Below are 21,091 nucleotides of genomic sequence, written 5' to 3' on the forward strand. Positions count from 1 at the left end.
TCACAATACCAAAGATACGGAAATCAACCCAAGTGTCCATCAATGGTTGACTGAATAAAAAAATTTTTTTGGCTGAGTATAGTGGCTCATGCCTATAAGCCCAGAACTTTGGGAAGCCAAAGTGGGTGAATTGCAAGAGCCCAGGAGTTTTCAGACCAGCCTGGGCAACGTGGTGAGACCTACTCTCTACAAAAAATACAATGGAAATCAGCTGGGCATGGTGGCGCATGCCTGCAATCCCAGCTACTCAGGACACTGAGGCAGGAGGATTGCTTGAGCCCAGGAGGCAGAGGTTGCAGTAAGCCGAGATTGTGTGACTGCACTCCAGCCTGGGTGACAAAGCAAGACTCCGCCTCAAAATAACAACAAAAACTCAATCATTTAGGAAAAAAAGGCTGGATTCTGATTCCATACCAAATACCAGAATGACAAAAGTTTTAATGGCCCAAACATAAAAGTCCCAGAAGACAACAATAGATGAACACATACTTTATGAAATCATTGAATGGGAGGTCTGAGGTGGGAAGATTGAGGCCAGAGTTCCAGATCAGCCTGAGCAACATAGTGACATGCCATCTCTTAAAAAAAAAAAAAAATTAAGTTATCTGCGTGTGGTGGTGGGCGCCTGTAATCCCAGCTACTTGGGAGGCTGAATCAGGAGAATAGCTTGAATCCGGGAGACGGAGGTTGCAGTGAGCAGAGATTGCGCCACTGCACTACAGCCTGGGCGACAGAGCCAGACTCCGACTCAAAAAAATAAATAAATAAATAAAATAAAAATCCAGGTATGGTGGTGTATGTCTGTTGCCAGAGCTACTTGGGAGGCATAGGTGGGAGGATCGTTTGAGCCCATAAGGAGGCTGCAGTCAGCTAAGATCATGCCAGTGCACTCCTGTCTGGGTGACAGAGCAAGGCTCCATTAAAAAAGCAACTTACAGCTTCTAACCAATAACAGGACTTAAGATTTTAAGTTAAACAAGAAAATGATCTGCACCTATTTATTGGGTGGAGAGGGTGTCATTTACCTTATATGAAGAGGTAACTCAAAAGGAAATACGGGCAAAAAACATAAATAAGCAGGAGATGTAAGCTCAACATCACAAATAAAAAAAGCAATGTAAACTTGAGAATGAACTCTACTGAGTCCAGTGTTGGCAAAGGCATGGAGAAACAGACATAAATACATACGCTGTTGTGGGACTTCAAATCTTTTTCTGGAGTGCAACTTAGCAGTATCAATTATATTAAAAAACGGTCCTGCCCTTTGATACAACATTCTACTTAGAAAGTATTTCTATAGCAAAACTATGCTTTTGAAGTCAAAAAATTAGAAACCATCTAAATGTCTATCAGTAAGAATAGTTAATTATGGTCTACTATACAGCCATCAAAAGGAGGCAGGTCTCCATCTACTAACAAAGAAACATGCCCCAGATATATTAGGCCATAAAAGCAAATTATGAACCTATATTGCATATTCTATACCTGGCATACAAAACTACTCAACATATTTGTTGAATGAGTGATCCAATACACAGGATAAATCCTTCAGAAAACAATACATCACAATACATTCATTTAAGTGATATCCAGGGGAAAGGTTTTTCTTTTGTTTTGTTTTTGAGACAGAGTTTCCCTTTTTTTTTTGCCCAGGCTGGAGTGCAATGGTGAGATCTCGGCTCACTGCAATCTCTGCCTCCCGGGTTCAAGTGATGCTCTTGCCTCAGCCTCCTGAGTAGCTGGGATTACAGGTGCGTGCCACTGCACATGGCTAATTTTGTATTTTTAGTAGAGACAGGGTTTCACTATGTTGGCCAGGCTGGTCTTGAACTCCTGACCTCAAGTGATCCACTGGTCTCAGCCTCCCAAAGTGCTGGGATTACAGGAGTGACTCACCGCACCTGGCCAGGGAAAGGTTTATTATATGGGAGAAGGGGTGTGTTTTTTACATTGTGTGTAAAATTATATATATATGTAAAACTACATATATGTGTGTGTATACATTTATATTGTGTGTGTGTAAAACTATATATTTTATATATATAAAATTTATATGTATTTTATATGTATATATAAATTATATATATTACACACAATATAAATATATACACATGTAGTTTTACATATATAATTTATATATCTATATATAAATATAATACATTTATATTATCTAAAATTATATATAATTATATATATTTTACACACAATATAAATATATACACGCATGTAGTTTTACATATACATACATATATACGTGTATGTTTATATATAAATATAACATTTATATTGTGTAAAATTATACATATAATTTTACACACACACAATATAAATATATACACACACATATATGTAGTTTTACAATTTATCACACTACCAATCAGAGTATTTGTGCCTCAGTAACAACAAGAACAAAAGGCAGGAGGATCATTTGAGGTCCGGAGTTCGAGACCAGCCTGACCAACATGATGAAACCCTGTCTCTACTAAAAATACAAAAAATTAGCCAGGCGTGGTGGTGCATGCCTGTAGTCCCAGCTGCTTGGGAGGCTGAGGCAGGAGAATCGCTTGAACCTGGGAGGTGGAGGTTGCAGTGAACTGAGATCGTGCCACTGCACTCCAGCCTGGGCAGCAGAGCGAGACTCCATCTCCAAAAAAAAAAAAAGGAAAGTGTTTAAGCATTTCATGAGCAGTTAAACCCTTAGGTTATGGCCTAAAAACAGGATATAATTAAACAACTCATTGGAACTTAGTTTCTATACACATAGAGAGTGCCATGGTTAAGTCATTTCTACCACTTTAAACCTAGAAAGGGTAATTTAAGTTAGTGTTTCTCAACCTTTTTTTTTTACTATTGCTCCTCTAAGGACTCTTTTAAGAACTATTCCCTCCCCACCAGTCCCATGAAATTTTAATACCATAGATATCCTATGTCCTCTGCGCATATCTGTGCTTTAAACAATCAACCAGTAAGATTATTTACACCTACTCACATACACAAACCAATTTTCACCTCCTTAGGGGTAGTTATCTCCCGTGTTAAGAATGTATACCAATATGCATGGGTGCGGTGGCTCACGCCTGTAATTCCAGCACTCTGAGAGGCTGAGGTGTGTGGATCACCTGAGGTCAGGAGTTCAAGACCAGCCTGGCCAACTTGGTGAAACCCTGTCTCCACTAAAAATACAAAAATTAACTAGGCGTGGTGGCGGGCGCCTGTAATCCCAGCTACTCAGGAGGATGAGGCAGAAGAATCGCTTGAACCCGGGAGGCGGAGGTTGCAGTGAGAGAAGATCGTGCCACTGCACTCCAACCTAGGCAATAGAGCGAGACTGAGTAAAAAAATAAAAAATCAAGAATGTACAGCAATAATATATATTTTTGCTTCTTTCAATTGCAGAAATCCTCCCCACCAGCACCAGCTGAGAAAAGTTTATTGTGAAGGTACAGAACCAAGGATGTGTTAAGTATTTCTTCTGATACCTAAAACTCTAATATAAATACCTACCATTGCAAACTCAGGCTTTCCCTCAACCTTAAATATTGTTTCTAAAGTCAGAGTTTACTTTATCAAAGTGCACATAACTTTTATAATTCAAAGACATAAAAGATATGACCCACACATCTTTACTTCTTTCACCTTTAAGATTCCTACCTCCTTTCTCACTGTCGTAGTGTGACGCATCAAACTGAGCATCATCATTAGGGAGCTGCACACTGGCTATAACAAGATGGTTTTGTTCATCCGATGTGTGTGTCCCCAGGACAAGTCGATGAATGCTGAAATCTTTCCCTTCTGGTCTGTAACGACAATATATAGTCACTGTTCAAATTAGTAACATCAGGAGACGGCGAAGTCAACAATATACATGTATGTAAAAGTCACTATTACAACCAGGTTTTAAGAGAGGGGAAAAAGTCATTAAGGGTCTTTTCTTTCTTTCTTTTTTTATAAATACAGTCTCACTCTTTCGCCCAGGCTAGAATGGAGTGGTGCGATCTTGGCTCACTGCAACCTCTGGCTCTCCGATTCAAGCGATTCTCATGCCTCAGCCTCTCGAGTAGCTGGGACTACAAGAACCTGCCACCATGCCTGGCTAATTTTTGTATTTTTAGTAGAGACGGGATTTCACCATGTTGGCCAGGCTGGTCTCGAACACCTGGCCTCAAATTATCCACCCACCTCAGCCTCCCAACGTGCAGAGATTACAGGCAAGAGCCACCGTGCCTGGCCAAGAGCCATATTTTCTACTTAATTACTCTGGAGAAAAAGTAAAACGTTTTATGGAATAAAATGTGAATTAACTACTCACTCACTACCAACAGGTTGGAGGGAAAGCAAACCATTGTTGGGTATGCTAATAATTTTGCTTACTAAAACTTTCATTAAAAAGGAAAGAAGGGGAAAGGGTGCAAAGAAATTGAAAAGAATGAAAAAAGGGAAAGAAGAGTAAATAACATAAACCAATTTTTCAAACATTTACTAACCGCCTATCAATGGACACATTGCTCCAAACGCGATGGAAGTACAAAGACGATTAAGACATGATTCCTGACCTCAAAAAACCTGCAGCTGGGCCAGGCATGGTGGCTCACGCCTGTAATCCCAGCACTTTGGGAGGCCGAAGAGGGTGGATTAATTGAGGTCAGGAATTCGAGACCAGCCTGACCAACATGGTGAAACCCCGTCTCTACTAAAAATACAAAAATTAGCCGGGTGTGGTGGCGGTGCCTGTAGTCCTAGCTACTCAGGAGGCTGCGACAGGAGAACTGCTTGAACCCAGGAGGCAGAGGTTGCAGTGAGCCAAGACGGTGCCACTGCACTCCAGCCTGGGCGAAAGAGCAAGACTCTGTCTCAAAAAACAAACAAACAAAACAAAAAAAACCGGCGGCTGGCTAATCCCAGCTACTTGGGAGGCTGAGGCACAAGAATCGCTTGAACCCGAAAGGCGGAGGCTGCAGTGAGCAGAGATCATGTTACTGCACTCCAGCCTGGGTGACAGAGAAAGACTACTTCCTGTCTCAAAAAAGAAAAAAATAAATAAAAGAAAGAAAATTAAACAATTTGCCTAAGATCACACAGCTACTAAGTAACAAGTATGCTGAAGCCCAAATCTGACTTCTGATATGGGAAAGCACAGTGGGAGAGAAGGCCGATTAAAACTGACTATTTAGTGTTCTGAATGCCGTCTTAAGGCATTCTGTACTCCACACTGGGTCAAGGGCATCCACATCATCTGGGAACTTGTTAGAAACGCAAATTCTCACATCTACTCCAGACCCATTGAATCAGAAACTCTAGAAGGTGGGGCACAACTAACTGTTTCACAGTACCTCCAGCTGATTATGATGCATATAAACTTTTGAGAACCCCTGGCCTAGATGGGAAAGATGCTACACAACCAGAATTCACTGGGGTTTATAAATTGACTGCCTATAAAATGGAGAAAGAGAAAATGTCAAACTAAAGCCAATTATGATGAAAAGAAATAGGAACAACAGGAGAGAAAGTTGGGGTAAGGCCTTCACGTAAGGAATAATTCCATTTACAACATGTCAAACTGGGGAAGCCAGTAAGATATACCAGGGAAGACACGGGCAGGCAGAAGAAAAATCAGGAAAAGCTCTGGAGAAGTTAGGTCTAAAGATATCAATAGGAATTCTTCTGCACAGATGTCACAGGCAAAGCTTTGAGAGCTTCTACATTACACTGAAAAGAAATGAAGAGAGATATGAACAGAAAATTGGAATTACCTGTATGTAGAAGGTTAGACAAGAACCAGAAAAAGAATGAAGGAGAGGACAGTGTTACAGAACTACAACCGTGGTTTTTCTTTCTTTTTAAAGGGGGGAAACGGATCTGGGTAAACACCAGAAAAAGAACACACACAAAAGTAAACACTGCATCAGGGCTGCTTGCTTGTAAGTAATCCTCATCTTAAAAAACAAAAACAGGGCCAGGCACGGTGGCTCATGTCTGTAATCCCAGCACTTTGGGAGGTCAAAGTGGGAGGATCACTGGAGCCCAGAAGTTAAAGAACAGTCTGGACAACATAGCAAAAAAATTTTTCAAAAATTAGCCAGGTATGGTAGCGTGTGCCTGTAGTCCCAACTATTCCAGAGGCTGAGGCAGGAGGATTCCTTGGCCCAGGAGGTCAAGGCTGCAGGGAACTCTGATTGTGCCACTGCAACCCAGTCTGGGCAACAGAGCAAGATCCTGTCTCAAAAACAATTTTCAGCCAGGTGCACTGGCTCACGCCTGTAATCCCAGCACTTTGGGAGGCCGAAGTGGGTGGATTACCCGAGGTCAGGAGTTCGAGACCAGCCTGGATAACATGGTGAAACCCCATCTCTACTAAAAATACAAAAAATTAGCTGGGCGTGGTGGCAGGTGCCTGTATAATCCCAGCTACTTGGGAGGCTGGGGCAGGAGAATCGATTGAACCCAGGAGGCGGAGGTTGCAGTGAGCTGAGATCATGCCACTGCACTCCAGTATGAGTAACAAGAGTGAAACTCCGTCCTCCGTCTCAAAACAGCAACAACAACAAAAAACAATTCTCACATTATTTATCTAGATTTGCTAATGCAGAAAACTACTAAGATGACAGTACAGATTTCAGCCTTGGGGAATTAAGTCTTTAATTCTTGCTTTCGTAACCTAGCTAGTCATTCTATTATATTACTTGGGAAGTTTCTGAAAAGTAGGGGTTCTAGAATGTTTAGTGGGTATGGGATGGCCAATATTTGTGATCCACTAGTCCAATAAGCACAATTTAGCATATGACTATAATAAATGTGGAATCACCATTCCAGTACACTTCTCATTAAGTACTCTGCCACAAGTTCTTTTTCTTTGAGACAGGGTGGCAATCCCTAGCTCAGGCTGGAGTGCAGTAGCAGGATCACAGCTCAATGCAGCCTTGACCTCCCAAGGCTCAGGTGATCCTCCTGCCTCAGCCCCCGCCGAGGAGCTGGGACTAACAGGTACGCACCACCATGCCCGGATAATATTTGTAATTTCAGTAGAGACGGGCTTTTCACCATGTTGCCCAGGCTGGTCTGGAACTCCTGGCCTCAAGCAATCTGCCTGCCTCAGCCTCCCAAAGTGCTGGGATTACACGTGTGAGCCACCATGACCAGCCCACAAGTTCTTAAATGGTTTGAATTACCACTGAAAACTCTTGACAGAAATGATTCCAATTATCCTGAATTCCCCAAGCAATTCTGATGATCAATTGCATGTGGGAACTCCTGGTCATGATAAAGAAGCTTCTAGGCCGGGCGCGGTGGCTCACGCCTGTAATCCCAGCACTTTGGAAGGCCGAGGCGGGTGGATCATGAGGTCAGGAGATTGAGACCATCCTGGCTAACACGGTGAAACCCCGGCTCTACTAAAAATACAAAAAATTAGCCAGGGGTAGTGGCCGGCGCCTGTAGTCCCAGCTACTTGGGAAGCTGAGGCAGGAAAATGGCGTGAACCCGGGAGGCGGAGCTTGCAGTCAGCGGAGATCACGTGACTGCACTCCAGCCTGGGCAACAGAGCGAGACTCCGTCTCAAAAAAAACAAAACACAAAGCAGCTTCTAACTCCCAATTTCTAGGTTTTTACTATGGTTTTGTGTAACATCCCTAGGACACATTTCCCTATTTTTCCTTATGCCACTGTAAAGGTAGCAGCCTCATTCTTAAGTTACTAGTATAATTTCTGCGAAATTTCTATCATTTGTTGAGCTACATCATAGTCTAATAACATTTTGCAATTATCTTAACTTTTAAAGATCCAAGTTTTGAAGGAATTTACTTAGCACACAATCGCTTTTGAATGTTATTCAGAAAACTTAGTTTTGTACCAGAAAATCCATTATTCCAAATGGCACAATGGTCTTGTTAAAACTATGTTAATATCATCTAAATTTACCCTCCTCTTTGTTTTTTGCATTGTCATTTCTTCCTAAGAAATGAGGCAAATTGAGGCAAATTTTCCTTCCTCTGATAATTTTATCTGTACCACTTTTATGCTAATTATAACTAATTTGGATCCCCGATATGTAGCACCAAATACAGCCCCAATAAATGCAAACTATTTTATCCCCTCTACTAGAGATAAGCTACCTACACGTAAGAAACATGGTATTAATCTTTATAGCCCTCATTATGCCCAAACCCCTTATAAGAAAGCCATTCCACCTTCAGGTGTTTTCTAGGTACCCTAATTATCTCTCTACAACTGCTGTCACCATATATAACTATAATTATTAGTTTATATCTGCCACTTCAACTAGACAATGTGCTCCTTGAAGGCAGGTACCATGACATACTACGAGAATTCAAATTAAGTTTTGTTGAGGCCAGGTGCAGTGGCTCACGCCTGTAATCCCGGCACTTTGGGAGGCAGAGGCGGGCGGATCACCAGAGGTCAGGGGGTTGGAGACCAGCCTGTCCCACATGGTAAAACCCCGTCTCTACTAAAAAAACAAAAAAATTTAGCCAGGTGTGGTGGCAGGTGCCTGTAATCCCAGCTACTTGGGAGGGCTTAGGCAGGAGAATCGCTCGAATCTGGGAGGCAGAGGTTGCAGTGAGTCGAGCTCGCGCCACTGCACTCCAGCCTGGACAATAGAGTGAGACTCCGTCTCAAAAAGAAAAACAAAAAAGTTTTGTTGTAAGGACTAGACTCATAGTAATACTTTTTTCTTTTTTTGTGTGGGGGGCAGTAGAGACGGGGGTATTCCCAGGGCTGGTCTCCAACTCCTGGCCTCAAGTAAGCCTCCTGCCTGGGCCTCCCAAAGTGCTCAGATTCCAAGTGTGAGCCACTGCTCCTGGCCATAATACTTTTTGAAAGTTGACAAGTTTTGTACTATTATTTGGTACAGCCACTATTATTACAGGTATTATCATCAGCTACAGCTATTTAATTCAGTATTGAGAAAAAAACGCCAATATGTTTTCTCTTGTCAGGTAAGTTACAAAATCATTTTGTTATTTTGCCTTACTTTGTGGCCTAGAAAAAATGTCACCAAGAGGTTTTGATCACATGCCTTCTCCGGGTGACTGAAGAGCGGAAAAAAGAAAATCAATGAGAAATCTACACTGAAAATACATCAAAATAACGTTCGGGAGAGTCATGTCACCTGGTTACATCTGGAAGCCACTGGGCAGTTAGGCTGGGCCACTCCAGAGCATGGGTCATCACCAAATCATAAAGAAAAGGGGTGTTCTTTTTCCATATTTTGTATTCCTCGTTGATCACTCGTTCTTCCACTGCGTCGTCGAAGGCTGCTAAAATTTTTAAAAACAAATTTAAGTTAGCAAACAAACGGAAACCGAGTAATCCTCTGCAAAGCCACCTGCATGACTCCTACATCCTAACCATGAAATGGAGGTGATTTGTCTAAATCCCCACGGCAGAGGCATGCACACTCTCCACTTTCGCGGCGCCGAAACTCCTCGGGCCATCCCCGCCAAACACTCCGTTACCCGTTCCAGGCCACGGGGCCAGCCAGGCCTTCGGAGCACGCTCGCGCGCGCCGAAACTCACAAGCCGGACGAGGAGGCCCGAGCTCCGAGCCTTGTGGGTAGGAAGCGGTGTCCCCACGCTCGGGACAGAGGCCGAGAAACCGATATCGGAGGCAGGAAGAGAAACAAACACTGGCCGGGGGCCCCACCGCTGGCTTCGCCAGCTGCGACCGAAATCGGTCCCAGGGAACTGGCGAGCCGTTAGCCCGCCCCACGGGGAGTTCCCTCTTCACGCCTTCAGTACCGGGGACTGCACTCGGCAAACTCGGGCCTGCCCTCACTGTTAGGCCATGTCGAGGCCGCGGCTCAGCCCAGGCACCCACTGCCCTCCTGGGTCGGCCCCGGCACCCTCACCTTCCTTGTCGGCCATGGCGGACAGGCGAGCCGGGGGAATCCTGGGGTCGAGCGTTGCAGGAGGGGCGGGGAGGCTGCAAGAGCTCGCTCTGTGCGCGCGGCCTCTATTGTTTCCTGCGCCCCCAGCGCGAAGGCTGACTCGCGCACCTTCGCGCCAACATCAGCCAATCGGAGCGCTCCTAATGGCGGGATGGGCGGGGAAGCCGCGTTCGCGACCAATCCAGACGCGCGGAGTAGCTTTCCGCGGGGACCGAGGCGCGCGCTCCGCCCCTCCCCCCACGCCTCCCCGAGCCGACTTCCAGCGATTGCGCGCGCCGGCGTTGACGGGACTGCGCCCGGTCAGGGTCACGTGAGAGAGGTTTGGTCCGCACACTCCCGCGGCAAGAGGGCAGCCATTTTCTTGAAGGCTATTAAGCTTACGACCCTTTCAGAGTACTGAGATGAAAAATCTAGAATGCCTTCGGGTCTAATTATCAATTTTGGGGGTGAAGCGGGGGAAAAAACCTCGCCAGTCAGACCCAGACGGGTTTCATTCAAGGTGCCCTTCAACGTTTTTCGTTAGTCTTTGGAAAGAACTAGTAATGAAGGAAGCGCAGAAGATGGGGTTTTGGCTTTTTAAATATGCGATCCAAGCGGCAGGGTAGGGACTAAAGTAGGTCAACAGCCAACTCCGAGAAAGGAGTGTGGTCCTTTAAGGGTGTGCGCCAAGGGGCGGAGTCTAGAGCGGAAGTAGTAATTCCGGGCCGAAGTCCGGTGGATGAAGGGCGGAAGTAGAGTGTCTAATCCTGCAGTCATGGCGCAGGAAGAGGAAGATGTTAGAGATTACAATTTGACTGAAGAACAGAAGGCGATCAAGGCCAAGTATCCGCCAGTCAATAGGAAGTACGAGTGTGAGTAGGTGGCTTACTTCTCTCTTTACATGTAAGCACACAGGCATCCCCTCTCCTTACCTGCGGCTTCCTGCTGCTCTTTCTACTGTGCCCCATGGGTACTTCAGGCATGATCCCATTTGTGCCGGCTGTTGTAGTCGCGTTCGTACTTCTCCTGGGAATGCTGAAGGAAAAAGCCACCTGGTTTAATAGTCGCGAAACCTGGCCTCCCTCATTTACAGTCTCTTGAACTTCTTCCACATGTGTCTAATCACATTTATCTTCGTAAATTCTAAAGATAACCATATTTTCAGGCGTTTGCAGTGTTGCTACCCCCATGTATTTCCCAACGGTGAGATTAGAGTGTGCGAGGTTAGAGGACTCGGAAAGCTAATTAGGGGATTTCTAACTTGATGTTTCACCTCGATCATATTAGCAAAAAACCTGGTTTTGCCATTTATGATTGTGATTTTTAAAAATGATTATTTTAGGCCGGGCGCGGTGGCTGACGCCTGTGATCCCAGCACTTTGGGAGGCCGAGGCGGGCGGATCACCTGAGGTCGGAAGTTCGAGATCAGCCTGACCAACATGGAAAAACCCCGTCTCTACTAAAAATACAAAATTAGCTGGGCGTGGTGGAGCATGTCTGTAATCCCAGCTACTCGGGAGACTGAGGCAGGAGAATCGCTTGAACCCGGGAGGCGGAGGTTGCGGTGAGCCGAGATCGCCCCATTGCACTCCAGCCTGGGCAACGAGCGAAACTCTGTCTCAAAAAAAAAAATATATATATATATATGTGTGTGTGTGTGTGTGTGTGTGTGTGTGTGTGTGTGTGTGTTTTTAGAGATGGGGTCTCGCTCTGTCGTCCAGGCTGGAGTGCAATGGAGCGATCATAGCCCGCGCTGCAGTGTCCAGCTGGTTTTGCCATTTATTCGCTTAGTGACTTTAGGTAAATCACATAACCTATCTTTGTCTCTTAAATTCTATATTAAACGTTAAGCTGTCATCCCTAAAGGTAGCTGTGGTTTGGGGAGCACAAATCTGACTTTTATTTATCTGCTTAAAATCTTTCATTAATTTCTCATTGTCCTCTCTGTAAAATCTACTTATTTACCATAGTATTCTAGGCAATGTGCTTTCTGGAGCTGGCATACCTCCTAGCATATCCCCTTCTCTCACTTAAAAACAATTTAAAAATATTATAGGCCGTTTGCGGTGGCTCACACTTATAATCCCAGCACTTGGCGAGACCTACGTGGGTGGATCACCTGAGGTCAGGAGTTCCAGACCAGCCTGGCCAACATGGTGAAACCCCGTCTCTACTAAAAATACAAAAATTAGCTGGGCATGATGGTGGACGCCTGTAATCCCAGCTACTCGGCAGGCTGAGGCAGGAGAATTGCTTGAACCCAGGAGGTCGAGGCTGCAGTGAGCCGAGATCACACCACTGCACTCCAGCCTGGGCAACAGAGTGAGACTGTCTCAAAAAAAAAAAAAAAAAAAAGGCCTGGTGCTGTGGCTCACGCCTGTAATCCCAGCACTTTGGGAGGTTGAGGCGGGTGGATCACCTGAGGTCAGGAGTTTGAGATCAGCCTGGCCTGGCCAACATGGTGAAACCCCATCTCTACTAAAAATACAAAAATTAGCTAGGCATGGTGGTGGGTGCCTGTAATCCCAGCTGCTTGGGCGGCTGAGGCAGGAGAATCGCTTGAACCTGGGAGGCGGAGGTTGCAGTGAGCCGAGATCGCGCCACTGCACTCCAGCCTGGGCGACAGAGCCAGACTCCATCTCAAAAAAAAAATTATTTTTAATAGGTCATATATATTGATTTGAAATTCAGAAAGTGTAACATAGGCAGTGAAAAGTAACTCTGGCAGCCCCCATCCTCAACCACCTAGTCCCCCTCTGTAGAGCAGTCATCGTTACCTTTTTCTTACATGTACATGCCTAGATGTTCTAGCATTTGCTTTAACCAATTTTCAGTTGATGGACGTTTAGGCTATTTCTACTCTTGTGGTATTAGAAACAGTGCAGCATTGAATACACTTGTACATCCACTGTTTTGTACATGTGCAAGTGGATCTGTAGAATCAAGTTCTCCAAGTTTTTTTTGTTTCCATTGCTAAGACTTCTACATTTTTTAAAAGGATATTTTAACTTGGACAGTTATTGCCAAATTGCTCTCTATAGGAGTTGTACCAATTTATACTTTCACTAGTATTGTGTGAATGTGCCTCTTTCCTCCCACTTCTACTAATTGTTACCATACTTTTTTATCTTTTCTAATTTGTAAAGTATACTTACTGTATTTTTCTTATTGTAAGTGAAGTTGAACATATTATAGTGTTTTGGAAGCTATTTGTATTTCCCATTCTGGGGTGTGTATGTTAATATTCTTAGCCCTTTTTTCTCTTGGGTTATTTTTTTTTTCTCTTGGGTTGTTGGTTTTTCTTACTAGGCAGAAAGTATTTTTATGCAATGCAGTTCATTAACTAGCGGTCCCCAACCTTTTTGGCACCAGGGACTGGTTTCACGGAAGTCAGTTTTTCCACCAACGGGGGTTGTAGGGGAGGATGGTTTCAGGATGATTCAAGCGCATTACATTTATTGTGCATTTTATTTCTATTATTATTACATTGTAATATATAATGAAATAATTATACAACTCACTGTAATATAGAATCAGTGGGAGCCCTGAACTTGTTTTCTTGTAACTAGATGGTCCCATCTGGGGATGACAGATCATCAGGCTTTAGATTCTCATAAGGAGCACACAGCCTAGATCCCTCAATGTGCGGTTCACAATAGTGTTCAAGCTCCTATTAGAATCTAATGCTGTGTCTGATCTGAAACGAGGTGGAGCTCAGGCAGTAATGTTAGCAATGGGGAGCTGTTGTAAATATAGAAGAAGCTTTGTGAGCTCACGTCCTGCTGTGCTGCCTGGTTCCTAACAGGCCACCAACTGGTACTGGCCAGGGGGTTGGGGACCCCCTGCATTGACCCTTTCTTTCTTTTCTTTTTTTTTTTTTTTTTTTGAGACAGAGTCTCGCTTTGTCATCCAGGTTGGAGTGCAGTGGCATGATCTCCAGTCACTGCAACCTCTGCCTCCCAGGTTCAAGTAATTCTTCTGCCTCAGCCTCCTGAGTAGCTGGGACTACAGACATGCACCACCACACCTGGCTAATTTTTTTCTTTTTTTTTTTTGAGACAGAGTAGCTGGGATTACAGGCATGCACCACCGTGCCTGGCTAATTTTGTATTTTTAGTAGAGACAGGGTTTCTCCATGTTGGTCAGGGTGGTCTCGAACTTCCAATCTCGAACTTCCAATCTCAGGTGATCCGCCCGCCTCGGCCTCCGAAGTGCTGGGATTACAGGTGTAAGCCACCACGCCTGGCATTTTTTTTTTTTTTTTTTTTTTTTTTTTTGAGACAGTATCTTGCTCTGTCTCCCAGGCTGGAGTGCAGTGGCACCATCTCAGCTCACAGCAACCTCCGCCTCCTGGGTTCAAGTGATTCTCTTGCCTCAACCTTCCGTATGGCTGGGATTACAGGTGCCCACCACCACACCCGGCTAATTTTTGTGGTTTTTTTTAGTAGAGACAGGGTTTCACCATGCTGGCCAGGATGGTCTTGAACTCCTGACCTCAAGTGATCCGCCCACCTGAGCCTCCCAAAGTGCTGGGGTTACAGGCATGAGCCACCACTCCTGGCCAACCCTTTTTTTTTATGGCTTCTAAGATAAGAAGTCATACTCAGGGAATGCCTCGTCCACTGAGATTTTAAAATAATTTTCCTAATTTTTTTTTTATACATTTGAAAATAGAACTTTTGGCCGGCGGATCACGAGGTCAGGAGATCGAGGCCATCCTGGCTAACATGGTGAAACCCTGTCTCTACTAAAAATACAAAAAAATTAGCCAGGCGAGGTGGCGGGCGCCTGTAGTCCCAGCTACTCGGGAGGCTGAGGCAGGAGAATGGCGTGAACCCGGGAGGCGGAGCTTGCAGTGAGCCGAGATTGCACCACTGCACTCCAGCCTGGGCGACAGAGTGAGACTCTGTCTCAAAAAATAATAATAATAAAATAAAAAACTTTAATTGAATAACCTGGAATTAGATACCAAGAAAAAAAAATCTTTTTTTTTTTTTTCCCCTGAGACAGTCTCGTTCTGTCACCCAAGCTGGAGTAGTGCAGTGGTGCGACTTTGACTCACTACAACCTCTGCCTCCTGGACTCAAGTGATCCTCCAACCTCAGCCTCTTGAGTAACTGGGATTACAGGCGTGCACCACCATACCCAGCTAATTTTTCATTTTTAGTAGTGATGGAGTTTCACCATGTTGGCCAGGCTGGTCTCAAATTCCTGACCTCAGATGATCTGTCTGCCTTGGCCTGCCAAAGTGCTGGGAGTACAGACGTGAGGCACTGCACCCAGCCAAAATACATCTTTTATTGAAGTATGATGTACTTATAGAAGAGTGCCCATGTCATAAGTGAATTTTCAGAAACTGAGTACACTTGTATAAGTAGTATAATAGTTCTCAAAATGTAATCTCTGTATTCCTGGGGTTCCCTATACCCTTCCAGAGGGTCTGTGATGTCAAAACTATTTTCATAATAATACTGAGGTGTTATTGTTTTCACTGTGTTGATATTTGTACTGGTGGTACAAAATCACTGGTTGGTAAAACTGGCCCCAGCCTGTAGTCCCAGCTACTCCAGAGGCTGAGGTGGGAGCATCACTTGAACCCAGGAGTTTGAGACTGGGCTTGGTCTTTTGGAGCTATAATTGCACCACTGCACTCTATCCTGGGCTACAGAGTAAGGCTGGGCTCTATCTTTTGGAGCTATAATTGCCCCCACTGCACTCCATCCTGGGCTACATAGCAAGACTCTGTCTGTGAAAGAAAAAGCAAAAACAAAATCTCTTGGCCCTTTAGCACAAATTGAGACAGCAGCACCAAACTGTATGCTAGAAAGGGTCTTCCTCTGTCTCCCAGGCTGGAGTATAGTGGCGCTGTCATGGCTCACTGCAAGCTTGAGCTCCTAGGCTCAAGCTGTTCTCCCACCTCAGCCTCCTGAGTAGATGGGACTACTGTCTATGCCTGGCTACTACACCTAGCTAATTATGTTATTTTTTATAGAGATGGGGTCTTGTCGTGTTGCCTAGGCTGATCTTGAAATCCTGGCCCTAAGCAATCGTCCTGCCTTGGCCTCCCAAAGTGCTGGGATTACAGGTGTGAGCTACTGCACCTAGCCCTAAGGACATTCTTGAATGAAAATGACTTTTTTTTTTGAGATGAAGTCTCACTCTGTTGACAGGCTGGAGTGCAGTGGCGCCATCTCAGCTCACTGCAACAACCTCCTCCCAGGTGCAAACAATTATCCTGCCTCAGCCTCCTGAGTAGCCGGGACTACAGGCACACGCCACCATGCCCAGCTAATTTTTGTATTTTTAGTAGAGACGGGGTTTCACCATGTTGGCCAGGATGGTCTCAATCTCTTGACCTCGTGATCTGCCCACCTCGGCCTCCCAAAGTGCTGGGATTACAGGCATGAGCCACCGTGTCTGGCTGCCTTTTTATTATTATATTATTTTTAATTTTAAGTGCATGGTAGTAAATTAAACACCTGGGTGAGGTGGCTTGTGCCTATAATCCTAACACTTTGGGAGGCCTAAGCCGGAGGATTTCTTGAACCCAGGATTTCCAGATTAGTCTGGGCAACACAGTGAAACACATCTCTACAAAAAAAAAAAAAAAAAAAAGCTGGGTGTGGTGGCATGTGTGTGTAGTCCTGTAGTCGCACCTACTGGGGAAGCTGAGCTGGAAGGATTGCTTGAGCTCAGGCGTTCAAGGTTGCAGTGGGTTATCATCATGCCACTATACTCCCGGCCTGGGTGACAGAGTCCCTGACTCCAAAAAAAAAAAAGGAGAAAGAAAAGAACATTCTTAGGATAGAAGCAGTGGCTCACACCTATAATCCCAACACTTTGGGAGGCTGTAATGCCCATCCTGGTATTTACTAACTCTGTTTTTAGACTCTCCCTTTTCCCTTAATCACCTAGTCTTGTTTCCACCTGAATTGACTCTCCCTTAGCTAAGAGAGCCAGAGAGACTCCATCTTGGCTCTTTCACTGGCAGCCCCTTCCTCAAGGACTTAACTTGTGCAAGCTGACTCCTAGCACATCCAAGAATGCAATTAACTGATAAGATACTGTGGCAAGCTATATCCGTAGTTCCCAGGAATTCGTCCGATTGATAAACGCCCAAAGCCCCGGATCTATCGCCTTGTAATAGTCTTAAAGCCCCTGCACCTGGAACTGTTTACTTTCCTGTAACCATTTGTCCTTTTAACTTTTTGACTACTTTACTTCTGTAAAATTGTTTTAACTAGACCCCCCCTCCCCTTCCTAAACCAAGGTATAAAAGTTAATCAAGCCCCTTCCTTGGGGCCGAGAGAATTTTGAGCATTAGCCGTCTCTAGGTCGCCGGCTAGTAAAGGACTCTTAATTTGTCTCAAAGTGTGGCATTTTTCTAACTCGCTTGGGTACAACAAGGCCAAGGTGGAAGGATCACTTGAAGCTAGGAGTTTGAGCAACCTGTGCAACCTAGTGAGACCCCCATCTTTTTAATAGAAAAAGAAGAAAAAAAAGTAAAAAAAATTAGCTGGGGCCAGGCATGGTGGCTCACGCCTGTAATCCCAGCACTTTGGGAGGCTGAGGCAGGCGGATCACGAGGTCAGGAGTTGGAGACCAGCCTGGCCAACATAGTGAAACCCCCTCTCTACTAAAAATACAAAAAATTAGCCCAGTGTGGTGGTGCACGCCTGTAGTCGTAGCTACTCGGGAGGCTGAGGCAGAAGAATAGCTTGAACCCGGGAGGCAGGGGTTGTGGTGAGCCGAGATTATGCCACTGCACTCCAGCCTGGGCCACAGTCCCAGCTACCTAGAGGCTGAGGCAGGAGTGATCTCTTGAGCCCAGGAGGTCAAGGCTGCAGTGAGCCATGATTGTGCCACTGTACTCCACCTTGGTAGACAGTGAGAACCCATCTCTTTAAAGAAAACAAAAACAAAAACTAAAGGCCAAGTGCAGTGGCTAACATCTGTAATCCCAGTACTTTGGGAGGCCAAGGCGGGTGAATCACCTGAGGTCGGGGGTTCGAGACCAGCCTGACAAACATGGAGAAACCCCCGTCTCTACTAAAAATACAAAAAATTAGCCATGCGTGGTGGTGCATCCCTGTAATCCCAGTTACTTGGGAGGCTGAGGCAGGAGAATTGCTTGAACCCGGGAGGCAGAGGTTGCAGTGAGCGGAGATCGTGCCATTGTACTCTAGCCTGGGCAACAAGAGTGAAACTCTATCTCAAAAAAAAAAAAAAAAAAAAGGCCAGGCACGGTGGCTCACGTCTGTGATTCCAGCATTTTGGGAGGCCGAGGCCCGCAGATCACCTGAGGTCAAGGGTTTGAGACCAGCCTGGCAAACATGGTGAAACTCTGTCTCTACTAAAAATACAAAAATTAGCCGTGCGTGGTGGCGCGTGACTGTAATCCCAGCTACTCCGGAGGCTGAGAGCAGGAGAATCCCTTGAATCTGGGAGGCGGAGGTTGCAGTGAGCTAAAATTGGACCATTGCACTCCAGCCTGGACGACAGAGGAGACTCCATTTGAAAAAAAAAAATTTTGTTTTGGCCAGGCGCCGGTGGCTCACGCCTGTAATCCCAGCACTTTGGGAGGCCGAGGCAGGCGGATCATGAGGTCAAGGAATCGAGACCATCCTGGCCAACGTTGTGAAACTCCGTCTCTACTAAAAATACAAAAATTAGCCAGGCGTGGTGGCACGTGCATGTAGTCCCAGCTATTCGGGAGGCTGAGGCAGGAGAATCGCTTGAACCCGGGAGGCGGAGGTTGCAGTGAGCAGAGATTGTGCCACTGCCCTCCAGCCTGGGTGATAGAGCGAGACTCGGTCTCAAAAAAAAAAATATTTGATGAATCAATAAGAACTGTTGATGTTATTAAATCTTAACTTTTAATATTCTGAATAGGTGCCTTTTTAATTGTTGACAAAATAGTCGAACTCTATAAAATATTTGAAGAGATGTATTCTGAGCCAAATGTGACCATGGCCCCTGACACAGCCCTCTGGAGATCCTGAGAACATGTGCTCAGTGTGCCCAAGGTGGTCAGGGCACAGTTTGGTTTTATACATTTCAGAGAGGCATGAGACATTAATCAATTAAGTTTAAGAAATACATTGCTTTGGTCCAGAAAGGTGGGACAACTCAAAGCTGGGGGGTGGGCGGGAGGGGGGAGGGGGGAGGGGTGGGGTAGCTTCCATGCTATAAGTGAATTTAAACATTTTTTGATTGATAATGGGTTGAGTTTGTCTAAAGACCTGGGATTGTGGCTCATGCCTGTAATAATCCCAGCACTTTGGGAGGCCAAGGCTGGCGGATCATGAGGTAAGGAGATTGAGAGCATCCTGGCCAACATGGTGAAACTCCGTCTCTGCTAAAATACAAAAAATTAGCCAGGCATGGTGGCACGCGTCTGTAATCCCAGCTACTCAGGAGGCTGAGGCAGGGGAATTGCTTGAACCCAGGAGGCGGAAGTTGCAGTAAGCCGAGATTGTGCCACTGTACTCCAGTCTGGTGACAGAGCGAGACTCCGTCTCAAAAAAAAAAAAAAAAAAAAAGACCTAGAATTGATGGAAAGGGAATGTTCTGGTTAAGATAAAAGATTGTGGAGAACAAAGTTCTTTTGAAGTCTTATAATGGCTGCCCTTAGAGACAATAGATGACAAATGTTTCCTATTCAGATGTTAGTTAACATCTTTAGGATTGGGAGGGTCTGGAAGAAAAAGATCTAGCTATGTTAATAGAGATTCTTTACGGATGCAAATTCTCCCCCAGAAAGAACAGCTTTGCCGGGCCATTTCTTTTTTTTCCTTTTTTTTTTTTGAGACAGAGTCTCGCTCTGTCACCCAGGCTGGAATGCAGTGGCACCATCTTGGCTCACTGCAACCTCTGTCTCCTGGGTTCAAGCAATTCTCCTACCTCACCCTCCCGAGTAGCTGGGATTACAGGTGCCCGCCACTACGCCCAGCTAATTTTTGCATTTTTAGTAGATACGGGGTTTCACCACGTTGGCCAGGCTGGTCTTGAACTCCTGATCTCAGGTGATTTGCCTGCCTTGGCCTCCCAAAGTGCTGGAATTACAGGTATGAACCACCGCGCCCGGCCCTGGCCATTTCAAAATATGGCAAAGAAACATGCTTTGGGGTAAAATATTTTGATTTTCTTCCTTGTGTTGTATCTTGTAATTTTATGCCAGACTCAGGTTAGAAAGTAAGTCACGATGTATAGGGTTAAATAAAATCCTTCTGATGAGAATTTATGATTTGTAGGGCATGACTCCCCAAACCCCTTAGATAGGAATTTGGGCAAGATAAAAAAAAAAATCAGAGTTTAGTTGTCATAATATTCTATGTAACAAAATTAGAAGTATGTATAAAGTTTTTGTTTTGTTTTGTTTTGTTTTGTTTGAGACAGTCTCGCTCTGTCACCCAGGCTGGAGTGCTGGAGTGCAGTGGCACAATCTCGGCTCGCTGCAACCTCCGTCTCCCGGGTTCACGCCATTCTCCCGCCTCAGCCTCCTGAGTAGCTGGGACTACAGGCGCCAGCCACCATGCCTGGCTAATTTTTTTTTTTTGTATTTTTTAGTAGAGACGGGGTTTCACCGTGTTAGCCAGGATGGTCTCGATCTGCTGATCTCGTGATCCGCCCGCCTCGGCCTCCCAAAGTGCTGGGATTACACGCGTGAGCCACCGTGCCCGAGCCACCGTGCCCGGCCTGTATAAAGTACTTTTGTGGCATGTTAAGTGTTGATTACTCGTGGAAAAGAACAATAATTGGCCGGGCGCGGTGGCTCATGCCTGTAATCCCAGCACTTTGGGAGGCCAAGGCGGTGGTGGATCACCTGAGATTGGGAGTTCGAGACCAGCCTGACCAACATGGAGAAACCCCATCTCTACTAAAAATACAAAATTAGCCCAGCGTGGAGGCGCATCCCTGTAATCCCAGCTACTCAGGAGGCTGAGGCAGGAGAATTGTTTGAACCCAGTAGGCAGATGTTTTGGTGAGCTGAGATCGCGCCATTGCACTCCAGCCTGGGCAACAAGAGCAAAATCTGTCTCAAAAAAAAACAAAAAACAAAAAACTTGTGTAATTGAGTTGTGAGCTGAACTAGGTCCGTTTTTCATGGAACACTTTTTCTTGAAAGAATGAAAGACATGCTTTTGTTATTCAGACTTCAGTATTTGGCTTGCTCTATTGCCCAGGCTGGAGAGCAGTGGCACGATCTC

At 45.3% G+C, this 21,091-nt stretch overlaps 2 protein-coding genes across 25 annotated transcripts in view; one reads left to right on the forward strand and one right to left on the reverse strand.

The window, feature by feature from the left end:
* RBBP4 (RB binding protein 4, chromatin remodeling factor) overlaps positions 1–9,972 on the reverse strand; it is a 29,602-nt gene extending 19,630 nt beyond the window's left edge. The window contains 3 exon segments of the mRNA NM_001246374.1: positions 3,652–3,797; positions 9,125–9,272; positions 9,864–9,972. Coding sequence (NP_001233303.1) covers positions 3,652–3,797; positions 9,125–9,272; positions 9,864–9,879 — 310 coding nt within the window. The 5' untranslated portion in view covers positions 9,880–9,972.
* ZBTB8OS (zinc finger and BTB domain containing 8 opposite strand) overlaps positions 9,508–21,091 on the forward strand; it is a 31,201-nt gene continuing 19,617 nt past the window's right edge. For 5 of the 24 annotated variants that reach the window (XM_001163575.8, XM_063783316.1, XM_054665361.2 and 2 more), the window contains exon 1: positions 10,620–10,753. In XM_001163575.8, the coding sequence (XP_001163575.1) occupies positions 10,621–10,753 (133 nt within the window). In that variant the 5' untranslated portion in view covers position 10,620. Of the gene's footprint in view, positions 9,569–10,613; positions 10,785–11,663; positions 11,682–21,091 lie in introns of those variants that run through there. The other 19 variants (XM_063783322.1, XM_063783355.1, XM_063783346.1 and 16 more) reach the window with 8 other exon arrangements.

Source organism: Pan troglodytes, chromosome 1, assembly GCF_028858775.2.
Source record: "Pan troglodytes isolate AG18354 chromosome 1, NHGRI_mPanTro3-v2.0_pri, whole genome shotgun sequence".
Lineage (NCBI taxonomy): Eukaryota > Metazoa > Chordata > Mammalia > Primates > Hominidae > Pan > Pan troglodytes.